Source organism: Episyrphus balteatus, chromosome 2 (assembly GCF_945859705.1).
Source record: "Episyrphus balteatus chromosome 2, idEpiBalt1.1, whole genome shotgun sequence".
Taxonomy (NCBI): domain Eukaryota; kingdom Metazoa; phylum Arthropoda; class Insecta; order Diptera; family Syrphidae; genus Episyrphus; species Episyrphus balteatus.
The window spans coordinates 6178955-6193777 of record NC_079135.1 but is presented as its reverse complement, the minus strand read 5'-3'; the positions used below and the strand labels follow the sequence as shown (position 1 = coordinate 6193777).

General features: G+C 34.1%; 2 protein-coding genes across 2 annotated transcripts; one reads left to right on the top strand and one right to left on the bottom strand.

Moving 5' to 3' along the window:
- Positions 1-1214: 1214 nt before the first annotated feature.
- On the top strand, positions 1215-3656 carry LOC129911454 (U3 small nucleolar RNA-associated protein 4 homolog). The gene is made up of 3 exons (XM_055989265.1): positions 1215-1473; positions 1536-3402; positions 3469-3656. Exons 1-3 carry the CDS (start codon positions 1346-1348, stop codon positions 3586-3588), a joined length of 2115 nt encoding a protein of 704 aa, XP_055845240.1. The 5' UTR covers positions 1215-1345; the 3' UTR covers positions 3589-3656.
- Positions 3657-5954: 2298 nt separating this feature from the next.
- Positions 5955-13699, bottom strand: LOC129908666 (protein regulator of cytokinesis 1). The gene is made up of 3 exons (XM_055985328.1): positions 12760-13699; positions 6296-7604; positions 5955-6235 (listed from the first exon to the last, which is right to left on the bottom strand). Exons 1-3 carry the CDS (start codon positions 13438-13440, stop codon positions 6189-6191), a joined length of 2037 nt encoding a protein of 678 aa, XP_055841303.1. The 5' UTR covers positions 13441-13699; the 3' UTR covers positions 5955-6188.
- Between the last annotated feature and the right edge of the window lie 1124 nt (positions 13700-14823).

Below are 14823 nucleotides of genomic sequence, written 5' to 3'. Positions count from 1 at the left end.
AAAATTTTAATCCGTATATTTTGTTGTTGTAGTGTTGTAAGATTTTACACTTTTGCACTTTTGCAATGATACAAGACCAGTTGCATCGGATCGTGAATACCCCTTATATATATCCCCCTTTACTTTTCTGCATGCAGACGTATGTATGTAAATCCAGCATTAAGGCTTGGCCACACCGGAGGGTATGCGGTAGCGGTACGGGTAGCGGTAACGATGTTTAAAGGCTTGGCCACACCGGAGGGTACGCGGTAGCGGTACGGGTAGCGGCAACGATATTTGTATTAAAAAAATTCCACACCCGAACGTTGATGTGTCAGTTTGGAATTTTTTCCATACAAATACCCGTACCGTTACCTGTACCTCTACCGCGTACCCTCCGGTGTGGCCAAGCCTTAAAGGCTTGGCCACACCGAAGGGTACATACGGTAGCGGTACGAGTAATTGTATGAAAAAAATTCCAAACTGGAACATCAAAATTCAGCTGTGGAAATTTTTTCATACAATAACCCGTACCGCTACCGTATGTACCCTTCGGTGTGGCCAAGCCTTAAATGAAAAAAGTTCCACATCTGAGCGTTGATATGTCAGTTTGGAATTTTTTCATACAAGTACCGTTACCTCTACCCGTACCGCACCGCATACCTTCCGGTGTGTCCAAGCCTTTAATTGGGTGGAATTTTTTTTCAAAAAATTATCCGTTTCTCTTCCGCATACTGCTGGATTTACATACGTCTGCATACAGAAAAGTAAAGGGGGATAGATAGATAATTCATCCGTACGTATGAAGGAGAGGCATTGATCGATAACTCTTGTGGAAATTTTATCTTCGCTAAAATTAAGCTCGAACTGCGTACCAGGCTTAAGGCTTGGCCACACCGGAGGGTATGCGGTAGAGGTACGGGTAGCGGTTACGATATTTGTATGAAAAAAATTCCACATCTGAACGTTGATATGTCAGTTTGGAATTTTTTTCATACAAGTACCGTTACCTCTACCCGTACCGCTACCGCATACCCTCCGGTGTGGCCAAGCCTTTAAATCTCGAATTTTATTAAATTGAAAAAGTTTTTGCATTCCAGATACATAGGTACTTTCAATTTCACATGCGAATCATCAATTTTTTCGCAAACACTATTTTGTTTCCACCTTTAAATAATTTTGCTAAAGTAATCTATCTTCGAACGCATTTCTAACCTGTCACTTGTCAAAATTTTTATCCGGCACGTATGTCACCACGTGCAGTCGTCAATAATTTTTTTGAGTTGTATTTCTTGTTTATAAATTTTAAAACTCTATTCTTTAAACATTTTTTCTTAAATTAAGTCCATTTATAAAAATAATAAATATGAAAGAAACAAATCATGAAGAAGACGGAATCACTCAAATTCACAATGCCAGTTTCTATAATCTAACACCACGTTTTATAACGTGTATGGCTTGTAATAAAATCAACAAAAAACTTGCTGTTTCAAGGTTTGTATTTCCTTCATAAATATATGATAAATTCTAAATTAAATCGATTGATAAATTATTAGAAACGATGGAACAATTGATATATGGGATATGCAATATGCATCATTTCATGAAAAAACTATTGTCACAGGAGAATCTTCGATCGAGGGAATGGCTTGGGCTGGCAATCGACTCTTTACCGTCGGTTTAACTGGCCATCTTTTGGAATGGGATTTAACAACACTGACAAAGCATCAATCACAAACTGCCACTGGCAATTCTATTTGGTGTCTTGATGTCAACACCGAAGGCACTTTAGTTGCCCTCGGTACCGAGGAAGGTTACATAAACATATTCGACATTAGCGACGAACAAATGGCTTATAGTAAGCTATTCGATAAGCAACAAGGTCGTATTCTCTGTTGCAAGTTCGATTCCACGGCTGAACATCTTGTAACAGGTGGAATTGATGCTATTCGCATTTGGGATGTAAAAACTGGACATGCCATTCACAGAATGTCCTATGCTCGACAAAAGAGGGCACAAGAAGTCATTGTGTGGTCGCTGCAGGTTCTTAAAGATATGACAATCATAACAGGGGATTCCCGGGGTATTGTCACAGTTTGGGATGGCAAAAATGCAGCTCATCTTGAAGAACATCATGTTCTTAAAGCAGATGTCCTTGCAGTGGCTGTTAACGAAGAAGAAAACAAGTTTATTTGTTCTGGAATCGATCCGAAAATTCGAATCTATGCTTTGACTGAAATCAAAAAAGAGGACATTACTATGCAAAATTGGATTAAGTATCGTCAAAAGCAAGTCCATGATCATGATGTAAAGGCTTTGATTTGTATGGGAGATAAAATATTTTCCGGGGGCATGGACGGTTATTTGGGTATTTCGTCAGTTGATCGAACAACCAGTTCGGGTATAGCGAAACATGGGCCATTTTTACAAGGTCCTGCTGTTTGTGTTTCTTCTGAGAAGAGACTACTCTTATTGCGATATCCAAATACTGTGGAAATTTGGAAATTAGGGAAATCCACGGGCATAGAGCAGATAGAAGATGAGGAGGAGGAAATTAAAGAGGAAGTTAAAGAGGACGATTATCCTCCAGTTGAAGAAAAAGTCTTTCTGAAATATGAAAAAGGTCCACAGAAACTCCTCGAGATGAGAAGTAAACATGGCAATCAAATTACATGCAGTTCACTCTCGCCAGATGGAAACTGGTTGGTTTACTCGACCATGACTGAAATTCGAATGTTTGCATTCATGGCTGGTGAAGAGAATAAGATGTCACAAGTTGTCCGTATTAAGTGTCTGCCACAAGAGTTTACTGCGTGTAAAAATATTCTCTTCTCAGATGACTCGAAAACTTTGTTCCTAGGGAAGATAGATAATACAGTGGAGGTGTTTAGTATACTTTCTAATGGCGAGATAGATCATTCTCAGACAATTAAGACATCTAAATACATTAAAGACACTATTCACTTGGTAGCCGTGTCAAATTGTGGGAATTATTTTGTGACAGCTGGAACCTGTCGAACCATAGCTGTGTGGATTAAAAAGGATAAACACTTCAAACACCATTTGAATTTACCACGTTATACTGCTCCCACAACAGCGATATCCATTCATCGGGATTCACCTCGTCTTGTGGCTTCGTTTTCCGATTCGAAAATATTTGAATATGACCTCGAAGAAATGTGCTTTACATGCACAGAAAAAGATTGTTATGTTAAGGATTCGGAAACACATTGTGTGAATAGTATTGTATTGGATCATCGAAATCCAAATATGTTTATTCTACACAATGATACGAGTTTATTTGTACTGGAGAAATGTTTACCCGATGCTGTTGGTGGGGGTGATGACGGAGTTAAGAAGAAAAAGAAATTAATAGAAAGTAAAGTTGCCGGATTGAAATTGAAATTTCAAAAAAAATATCAGGTATGTGATTTTGGTGTAGATTTGTTTTTTAAATGGAAAATGATTTTATATTTTGTTTGTTTGTAGCATTTTATTCACCTAGCATGGTTAAGTATAGACGAACTTGTAGCTGTTGGTGTGAATCCAATTTCATTGATTGAACAACTGCCAGGTGCTTTCGTACAAAAGAAATTCGGAGCTGACTAAGATTGACTTTTTAGTTTTAATTAAAATAAATTTAAAAATGAAAAATATACCTTATTTTTACAAAAAGATGGTTTTGTTTTTATATTTTGGATGAAATTTGTCAGAATATCGAACTAAAAATCTAACAAAAATTAGTGTTAATGGAATGTTTAACTTTGAATAAAAGAAAGCATTCGAAAACACCTATTACACTGCACAACAAAATTAAGCTTTTTGTATGATGAATTAACCAAACAATACTTTTCCAAAGGTTTTTGGTGTGCTGAACTCGAATCCGAATTCAGAAATATTCTATCAGCTCCCGTTTTTTAAATATTACCGTTAGAAAATGCAAAAACACCTGTTTCTCAAGTTGTGTTGCAATGTGTGGGAATTTTTTGGAACACTTTTTGTGAAGGTTTGTATAATAATTGCCTTTCTTCTTTAAAAATCTGTTTTTATCTTTGCGATATCTTTTTTATAATCCGAGATATTTTAATTTGAAGTTACTGCAGTTTGAAAATAACGTTATTGATAAAATAAGCAAAAACACACGTACTTAAACTTAAGATATCTCAGACAATAAAACAGATGTCGGAAAGATTTATACAGATTTTCAAAGAAGAAAAACAGTTCTTATAGAAACCGTTAAAACTTATGATAAAATAAGGTACCTCACATCTAAGCATTACCTCAAAAACAGCCAAAACACGTTTTTTTCGCAAGTTCTAACGGCAATATTTCAAGAACTAAGACTGATAGAATATTTCTGACTTCATATTCGAGTTAAGCACCCCAAAAACTATTGGCAAAGTATAGTTTGGTTTATTTATAAAAAAAAGTCAAATTTTTTTGACCAGAGCTATCAGCCAAAAAAAGTGTTTTTGCATTTTCTAATGGCAATATTTCAAAAACTAGAGCTGATAGAATATTTCTGACTCCAGATTCGAGTTCAGCACACCAAAAACCATTGGAAAAGTATTGTATAGTTTATTCATCCAAAACCTTGTTGTGCAGTGTTATGAATACGAGTAAGTAAATGGATGTACATTATAATGATGAACTAGGAAAATGATGAGCACATGCATTACGGGTGCAATAAAAACTTGCCCTATAGCAGTGAATTTCCATTTGACATCATTGATTTAATCGGAAGCACTGCAATCTTGACGTTCGCCAAGGCAGGAACTGGTACAGGCAAATGACGTGTTCCGAATAATAATGGAATAAGTCCAATTGAAATTTTTGCATTATATACGACTGAGAGCTCTTTTTAGAAACTAAACAAAACTATGTGTCCTGAATTTTTTTACCGTTTTATTTAAGAAATAAACACAGAAAACATAACTTGTAGAGAAGTGGACTTAATCCACTATTATTCTGAACGCCTCAAATATGTCCCAGAGAGATTGACTCGATATCGAAGCAGTTAAAATTTTACTTAACATCCCAAGAGATTGCTGGACCAAGAAATATAATTTCAAGAAAAGCTTCCAAGCAAAGCGCTTTTACTAACTTGGAGTCATCTTTTCATTCCAAGTTTAGACTGCCATATAAGTTCTTTTACAAAGATCGTCATACTGATACTTCCTCTAGTTTGCACATGAGGTTCGCTAATGTGGCCTTAAAAAATCCAAAAACTATAGTTTGCGTTTTCTCAAGAAAAAAAAAAAAAAAAATAAATCAACAAGGGTGGGAAAGATGTCAGAATTTAAATCATATGTGAAAGGAACCAAACTGTACTTTGCATCGAAAACACATCTATACCAAATTTCTTCTTTTTTTTTAAATTGAATTTTTGGTCATTAAATCAACCATAATTCAAAGGATTTTTATGGTGCTTAGCCTTTAAGTACTCTAAGTCTGGCAGCTTTGATTGGCTGCATTATATTGCTAATGTTTTTAGGTTCACATTCAAAATGGTGTTTTTGTTTATTGTAAAACTTAAATTTAATTGAAATCTATTCTTACCTACAGATTCGTGGATGTCCAGTGTAAGTTTCATCACTGTGGTGCATTTGAAATCGCCTTAAGTTGATAGTTTTATGTGACGACAAAATTTCTCAAAGTTCCAGTTCTGGAAAATGTTCGTCCCTCGAAACGGCCACAATACTTGCTTCGCTTTTCATTTTGTGTTGAAGTTGCTTTGTGAGTGGAATCTTCATTTCAGATTACGACCCTAACTTAAACCCAAAAGGGTTTATTTTGAAGCAGCAACCAAATCGGTTCAGGCTCTAAAGAAATATATAACTTCCCCAAGTTCCTCAACAAGTTAATCGCACAGATTTGAGTTCGTCCAAAACATCCCCTGGCAATTGGATGATTACCTTGTCTTCATTTATTAAATTCCAAGATAGTAAAACACAAACTTTCATAATCTCAAATAATTAGGTTATAAACAATGAATTTATTAGTAATAATCTTCAAAATAATTATAAACAGTTTATGTTGTCATTGCAAAGAAAAAATAAGGCAAAACAAATATTACATACTAATACAATACACTACAATTATCATTAGGACAAAGTACTGATAAACAATCCACTACCATTTAATTACAAAACAAAAAAGAAAAAAAAAACATAAAATATATTAAGTGACTTATAACTAAAAAAATATCTTCAAATGTTGTACATTTTTTTGTTTCTTATTTTTATTTTGTATTTTGCTGCAAAAAAAAAAAAAAACTAAATTAAAATCGGTAGATTTTTCGTAGTCAATTTTCTACTGCTGCTCGAAGTAGATGGCGAATGAGATGTATGATGAGCTGGTGATTTCGACATCGTATCCATGAGGTTCATCTTGGAAGGCACTCGTGCTAATCGAGGATTAGGCAGACGGATGTTTTCCTTTGCTGGTTGTTTACGCACCAATCGACTTATGTTGCTGCTACTGCTGGACGCTGTGGATGAGGGCATAATAGACGACCGCGCTGCTGGTTCAATGCACTTTTGAAAATGTTCATAATTATCTGCATCCGATAAATCAGAACTCTCTGTAACGGTTATTTTAGGGGCGAGTTTCGGTTGTCTCGACGATGATCGTCGTGATTTCTTGGCGCTTCCACTCTGTCTGGCTGATCGTCTCCGGATAGTTGTGGCCAGAACTCGATTCTTCTTGTATGGCGACTTGAAAGGTGTCTTCGTGTTGTTCGTTGTCGAAAAGCCAAACACACTCGGGCTGTTCAAAACATTCAATAAACTTCTCTTAGCCGAAGGAGCTTGTCGATCTGTTGGAGCGAGTTTCCTCTTATTTGAACTTAATGCTGACGAAATATTGGTAGTGGACGGAGTTCTCTTCATCGTCGATGCCGACATCTGGCAGTTTCTAATCGACATGGGAGTACGATTGGCCAACGGAGTCTGTGGATTCTTTCTGGCACTGCTTAGCTTCTCTTTTTCCATCTTCTTCTTTTCCCAATCACGAGATATCAAATCAAGGATATCCTCGCCGTAAATTAGGAATTTCTTGTGTTCTTTTTCTTCATATGCCTGAACTAGTTCTGTAAGAAGAGCTTCAATTTTAGGCAACTTACTTGCAATTGTCTTTCGTTCTTTCTCTTCTTTGAGCAACTGTCCCCCTCGATTGTTATAGCGTCCCGGTTCGGATGCTTTTTGTTCGAGTGCAGTCATACGGTCCCATAGAATTCGTCTGTCTTCGAAAAGCTTGAAAATCTTCTCGTTATTGTGATAGAATGTTTTCAAGTCCTCCAATTCCATTTCGTGCAGAATCAACAAATCGTCAGTAAAACAGTCCGAGTAGAAATTCGAGAAACGACTACGTTGGATCTCGGATTTCATGCATTTGTCCCACCATTCGAGAATTTCCTTTCGAATTTGTTCGACAAAAAGTTTGATGTTTTGCTTCTTTAAAAGTTCACAACGATTGACTTCTTTGTGGAGAATGTCGGCAGTTGATTGGGAGCATTCTGTGTAGCGACTGAATTTATTTCTTGTGGCTGGGCTGGTGTCGAGTCTGTCCCAGAGGGAATTCAACTTTCGTTTCATGCCGTCGATGGTGTCTTCGAGTTCTAGGACCTGGTCGCAAATAAACATTTAATGAATAAATAAATGTAAAAAACAAGAATCAATAAATACGCATATTTCAAATTTCAAAAAATATATATACGAGTATTTTAAGGACACAATCAATGATTTCTCTTCCAGAACAAATACGGAAGCTCAGGAGAACACTTTTATTATTAGTAATCGGTATTTATAAGCTTCAAGACTGTAGTTTTATTCATATCCAATAAGCGTTTTTGCTATTTTTTGGTTTTCTTCACAACTAAGGTTTTCAAAATGTAGTAAGCTTGCATCTTAAGTGTAAAACTGTGAAGAGGCAGTCCACTCTCTAGATAAATGCTATAATAACGAACATTTGATGGAAGGGAGAACATTTTTTTTGATGAAGATACGAAATGTTTTTTTAGAATTCTCATAAATATAATAACCCTTAAACCTGGCAGCATAACAAAGAGAAGATCGAACAACACTATTGAAAACTTGAAATTTTGTCGACAAAAGGATATTTTTGTTTGACATAAAATTTTTCCATTATGCATTTATAAGTCTAAATGCACCTTTGCACTTATCTTGTTAAAATCCATGTGTTATAATGACTCCTAAGTATTTAAAATATTTAACAACTTCAACTTGTTCTCCATTATAAGTCCATTTCTCACACGACCCATATCGACCACCACCGTTTCTAAAAATCATAATTTTTGACTTTTGAACAAAAAGTCCCATTTCTTAAGGAAATCAGATACTCTATCATAAGCTGCATTGTGTTTGGAGATTCAGCGAAAATCATTCGTATACCACAAAAAAAAGGTATACGAGGTTTTCTCACTAACATTTTTATTGAAGTTACGAGGTTTGCTAGACAACAGAGTAGCAAAACTTGAATTGAGTTTTCGGAACGATTTCAAACTTTTTGGGTTGCTCCGCTGACAAATTTTCTAAAAAAAATGGCATTCAAAAGTAATTTTCGGAAAAAGGTGGAGTTACGACACGAGTTTTCCTTATGAGACCGACAATATGTCAATGACATTTTTATAATCCTAAAATCTAGTCATGTTAAAATTCTAACTAAATTCTTTTCATCCGAAAGTTCAGTTTACAGTTGAGTTTACAGAGAGTAAAAATAATGGAGAACTTCACAATCTTAACGTAATGGAAATTAGAAAAAATAATCAATTGATATTTGATTGTTATAAAAAAACCAACATTTTCGGGTCGTCTTATTTATTACAATTCTTATAAATTACAACAGCCTCTGTGGTGTTGCTTATTGTGAAGCTACTTGTGATGTCGATATCAATCATCGCGTGGATGAAGTGGCGGGAAAATTCTGCTATCTTCTGTGATCGAAAAATACCCCCTTAAGCTGAAAGGAAGGCTTTACACCGCAGTTGTGCGTCCAGCGCTCACATACGGTTCACAATGTTGGACAATGTACAAAATGTATAAGAGTAAGTTAACGGTAGATGAAGATGCTGTTCAAAGAAGAGATCCTGAGAATCCCATCATACAATGTTCGAAAACTAAGTTAAAAGAAAGGTAGACCTAAAAACTCCTGGTATAAGCAAATGCAAAAACACCAGCATTCAGTTGGTCTCAGAAATGGAACAATACAAAACCGGGAGGCTTGCCGCCGATTTCTGAGGTCAACCCGTCGAACCCCACAGGCGGATGACTAGTGTAGTGTGAAGCAGATACGTGGGATAGCTATGACCACCTAGAAATTGGAATCATGACAGCGCCGAGAAAAAGAAGATTAATTACAACAGCCTACACGAGTAATTATCAACACACCAAAAATTTTTATCAAAATAGTATTGGATATCAGTGACATTGTCTTCCGTCAAAAGAATATTAAAATAATAATGGACACATTAATTTCGAATCCATTTCTTTTAAATATAAAAAAAACGCCATTTTCAGCTAATTTAGTAACAAGTGTTACACAGCTTTCATACAAAAGTGTTCTATACATTCCAAATAAACATTTCGAATAATATGCCCCTATAAGAAATAAAGAAAACGTTTGTTTAGCATTCAAATCAGCAAATGTGTACATTAACCCATTCTCTCCCATTGTACTTTTTAAAGTACAGCGAAATGCATTGACATTTTGTGAATGCAAAAGCAGGCGGGGACATAAAATATTCGTTTAAAGATGCTTTTTAGATTTAACTGAGTGTTTTTGATTTTTCCAAATACACATATTTTTTAAAAATTGAATTAGGGTGTACCCAATTGTCTTTTGGCGCAAAGCATTTTAAATTATTTTTCTTTTTCTTGGAGATTGACAACGAAAAAATAGAACAAGTGCAAATAATTAAATATTTAGGTATATTTATAGATAGCAAATTAAAGTTTAATATGCATATTGATTATTTAGTCAAAAAAATATCAACAAAAAATGGATTTTTTAACAGAATAAGAAACAAACTATCTGTAATGTGCGCAATCAATATTTATAATGTAATGATTAAACCTCACTTCGAGTATTGTTCGTCAATTTTGTATCTTTGTTCTAATTCAGAATTGTTAAAATTACAACGGTTACAAAACAAATCTATGCGAATCATTCTTAAATGTAGCCGTTTTACCTCTATAAGAACAATGCTTGAGATGCTTCAATGGATGAATGTAAAGCAAAGAATTTTTGTTAATGTATTATGTTTTGTGTTTAAAATTAAAAACAATTTACTGCCTAATTATTTAAGTAAATATTTGAGATATGTTGGCCAATCGCAGCCTTATGAGCTAAGAAATAGAGAAGATTTTAGACTTCCTCATTATGTAGATAATATTACACAAAATAGCATTTTGTATAAAGGTTGTCGTTCATTCAATTCACTTCCTTATGAAGCTAAAAATGAAACAAATTTCAAAAATTTTAAAAGATATGTAACTGAATTCATCAAATGTAACTATACTTAAGAATGTAAAAATTGAATATATGTACATAGAATTTAAGTTTAATATTATTATAAATTTGGAATTTTAATAGCAGAGTTCTGCTAAATAAATAAACTAAACTAAACTAAACTTTTTTATTCGGTCGAAAAAGTTTGTATATAAAAAAAAATTTACTAGACCAAATGTTTTGCTTATTTCTGCAATAATCAATTGGAAATAAACCCAAAATTAAGAAAATAATAGATTTTATCATATTTTTATACATAAATACGGAGATAAGCAAAGCTAAAGTTAAATGTACTTTAAAAAGTACAGTGGGATCATACATACATTTTTCTTTCAAGTACTTTGAATGGATTTTATAACTATCCCCAGTATAAATTTGTATGGAAAACTTTCCCAACATTTTGGTGCTGCCCTAGAACAAGTTGATAACAAAGCGGAAGTAGTCAACGCTTATATAGTTGGCTCAGGAAAATAAGGCTCAGGGACATTACGCCCACTTTTATGGGGCTTATGACCCACTCAAGTCCCACTGAAGTGGGACATTAGTCAAATAAAAAATTCGATTTTGTTCTTATGTCGTACCTTATTGGGACATCAGTCCATACCAGAATTTTATGGAGTTATACCCCACCTAGCATATTTGTTTTCAAAAGCTATCCAACAAAAGGATTCAAAAGGATTGCATACACCAACTTCGCACCTACCCCATATCCAATAGAGTGTCCAAGAAGGGGGTTGCGGGGAAGCAGTATGCCCTCCTTCCCCTCCTAAACATATTTCACTAATAATGAGTGCAAGCACTGTATGTAAGTAATAATGGTGTGTAAACAATGGTGGACACATTATAGGATTTGTGGTACGTGCGAGGTTATGTCCCTGGGCCTTATATCCCTGATTTTTTGACCATTGGACAGTATGACAGATGAAGAAGACATCGATGATGACAACATAAAAATAATAGAGCTACCGTAATGTTTACAAAAGCACTAACATATCTCAAAAAACGCATTATAGAGAGCGCTAGACAACAGTTTCTTAAAATAAAACTGCCTAATCAACTAAAGTGTCGCAAATGTCATTTATGGTTAAAATGTTGTTGTTGAATGTGTAATGTTACACTATGCATTTCGAAAGAGTGTTTTGGAAATTCTAATATTTATGAAAATTAATATGGTATGCATGATCCCATTGTACTAAAAAAAGTACACCCCCATAACTCCTTACGAACAATTTTTAAAAATAATTTTTCTTTCTATATATCTTAACTTTTATCTAAATAAACGGAAAATGTCATAAAAATATATTATTTTTAATTTTTACTACACTTGGGTGCTAATGGGTTAAGAACTTCATTGTTTTTAAACTTAAAAGGTGAATTCTCCAAAAACGAAAAATCAAACACTGTCCTTCAGTAAATGCAGAAACTTAAGAATCGAATTGTCTGTCATAGATCAAATACCTATACATAGTGGGCATTTTCAAAAAACTTCTTTAGCTTTACGTTGTATAGATGAAGGATATATTATTATTATTTTTGGCTTATCTGGAATTTAGCAAAAACCTCATCTAATAAAGCTTCCATAACAATATCTGCTAATATTGGTGAAGCTTTTAATATTGAAGTTTTTAATATTGTATTAGGTATATCGTCGCTGTAGTTCTAATACCTCGTAACCCAGAAAAGTCTATTTTTCAGGAGAGGCAAAAAACTAAGTATGAAATGTATGAGGATCAATACAAATGATCTGATTCTGATTAAGCGAAGTTCTGAGAATATCGATTGTAGGTAAACAGGGTCTTTTCTATTACATCCGGATTTTTGTCAACAATATAATTGCATCATTAGTCCAAAATGGGCTTTTTTGGGTTACGAGGTATTAGAACTACAGCGACGATATGTTTTATATATTTAAAACATATAATTTTATATTAATTAAACAGAGTCCTGAAGAAGGGTATATCCATATCCATACCAGAAACGTCGACTGATTGAAATAAGAACGAACTTAAGAAAAGACCTAGGTATAGCCCACAAAATCTTATAGAATTCATTTTACTAAAAAGGTCACGCAAGATGGAATATTCATTAAATATGTAGGTATTCAAATTTTATTTAAATTCATAAAAGTGCAAAAACAAAATTGTAAAGATACCTAACAAGTAGTAGAGTGCCATGTTTGATTCTATATCTTGTATTGTTATTATATTCATTATTGTTATTATATAAACTAAAGTTTACAAATTTACTATTTACCTTGTCACGATAGCGAGCGTGCATTTCCTTCAGTCCATCGAAAGTTTCTTTGCTAAGTTTAATCTGGCGATGGTTAAGTAGTCTATCATCATTTTCAGAGAACATTTTTACTTCGAGAATTTGAAGAAAATTCTTGATTTCACGTCGCATTGTGGAAACTCTATTCAAACGGTCGACTTTTTCTTCCTTCAACACATCCAAATGCTGACGGAATTCCTGAAGTTCTTCTTCAGAGGGCAGAGGATCTGCTACCAAAGAACGTGGCTCTTCGCCCAATTCACTACAAAGTGAATCTTGTTCGAGGAGAAGTTCGAATATTTGATCTCTGCGAAGTCGCAGAGTTTCACGCAATTCGGTTAAGCTGTCATCAAGTTCAGATTGTTGAACTAGCAATGGAACACCTTCCATTGGCTTTAGATTGATTTCAACTTTCAACAAACGCTGTAGATTTTCAGCTTCCGAACGTAAATCAGCAATTTCTTTTTCAATTTGTTCTTGTTTCTCCATCGACTCCATTACTAAATCTTCGAAATAGTTTTTCGTATGTTCTTCGAGTTTAATGATGTTATCACGGCAGGCATTTTCATCAAATATTTTTTTCCAAATTTCAATTAATTCTTGGACAAAAGTTTGGGTGAGAGTTTGCATGTCCTTTTGGGCTTTGATAAATAAGTCCGACATGTTTTTTTTTTTTTTTTCTTTTTGTTGGGGATTTTTAAGACGAAACACAAAACAATTAACAAATATTTTTACACTGTAATTTTGATATGAATTTTTAAATTAAATTTTGATGTGAAAATTATCAAGTTTTTCTCAGAGACAGCGAAATTTAAAAAAAAAATCGGTGCTGCTGGAAGATGCTACAAAGATATTCGTCGTTATTATCCATTCAATTTTGAAAATGTGAACAGTTTCAATTTGTTTTTTGAGATTTAAGAAATGCAAGCGACTGAGGAGGATGGAGATAGTGATCAAAAATGAAAGGGAACCATTTTGTAAATGAGTGAGTTTAGTGAGAAAAAATGTGGCGTTGTTTTTTTGACTGAATGCTTTTGGAGGTGTGTTCGTGGAGTAAGTTAAAAATATGAGAAGAACTTCTCATTTAGGGTGTGCTTACACTGTGAAATAAAATATTTCTTTGGAAAAGGAAATGGATTTTTCGTAAAAAAAGAAATGATTGTGGTGTTTGCTTAATAGCGTGTTTACATTACAGCCCAAATGAGATAATTTCGGAAATTAGGTCAGTTCAAATTTTTTAATTAAATTTTTTTCTATACAATTTGACATTCAAAATGAGATAATTTTCGAAATTTCGGGCTCTAGTGAAAACATTCTATAATACACAGTTTAAAACTAAATTTTAGCTCCTATACCAAATCATCTCAAAAATTTAGCTGTTCCAAAATTTAGACTTTTCAGTCCAGTTGTGAGCAGATTCAGCTAAAAAAATCACACATTCGTTTCTTAAGCCTGGTACGCTGCTCGCGCTAAATTTTAGCTGAGATAAAATTCCCATACAAGTTATCGATAACTTGTATGGGATCCATTTTATCTCGGCTAAAAATTTTCGATAATTTGTATGGAAGCTAAAATTTAGCGCGAGCAGCGTACCAGGCTTTACTATACATTTTCTATCTGTCTTAACTCAGCGGACAAAAATAAAACAAGAAAAACGAATAAAAAATGTCAGATTAAATTTAGTTCGTTTTGGATTAGAAATTTTGAAGAGAATTTTGTATGGGAGCTAAAAAGTCAAGTCAAGCTACACGGTGATTTTTCAATCGCCTAACCCGTCAGGTTCCCGACAAACAATTTTGGTTCTATAAAGCTTTACAGATGTAATTGTTGCTTCTGTAAAGCATTATAGAAGCAAAATTGTAAGTAGGCTTGTAGGCAAGAGGGGTGAGGATTATCTTCTTTTTGACGTTTGTTCTTAGAAAATGTAAATTGGAACGTGATCGGGCACCAAACTGTGTAGCCAGGCACTTAAGTACTAAGCAATAGATAAATGTTCCCAAAGGAACGCACAAAAAACCGTTTTGAACTATTTAAAGTAGTAATACC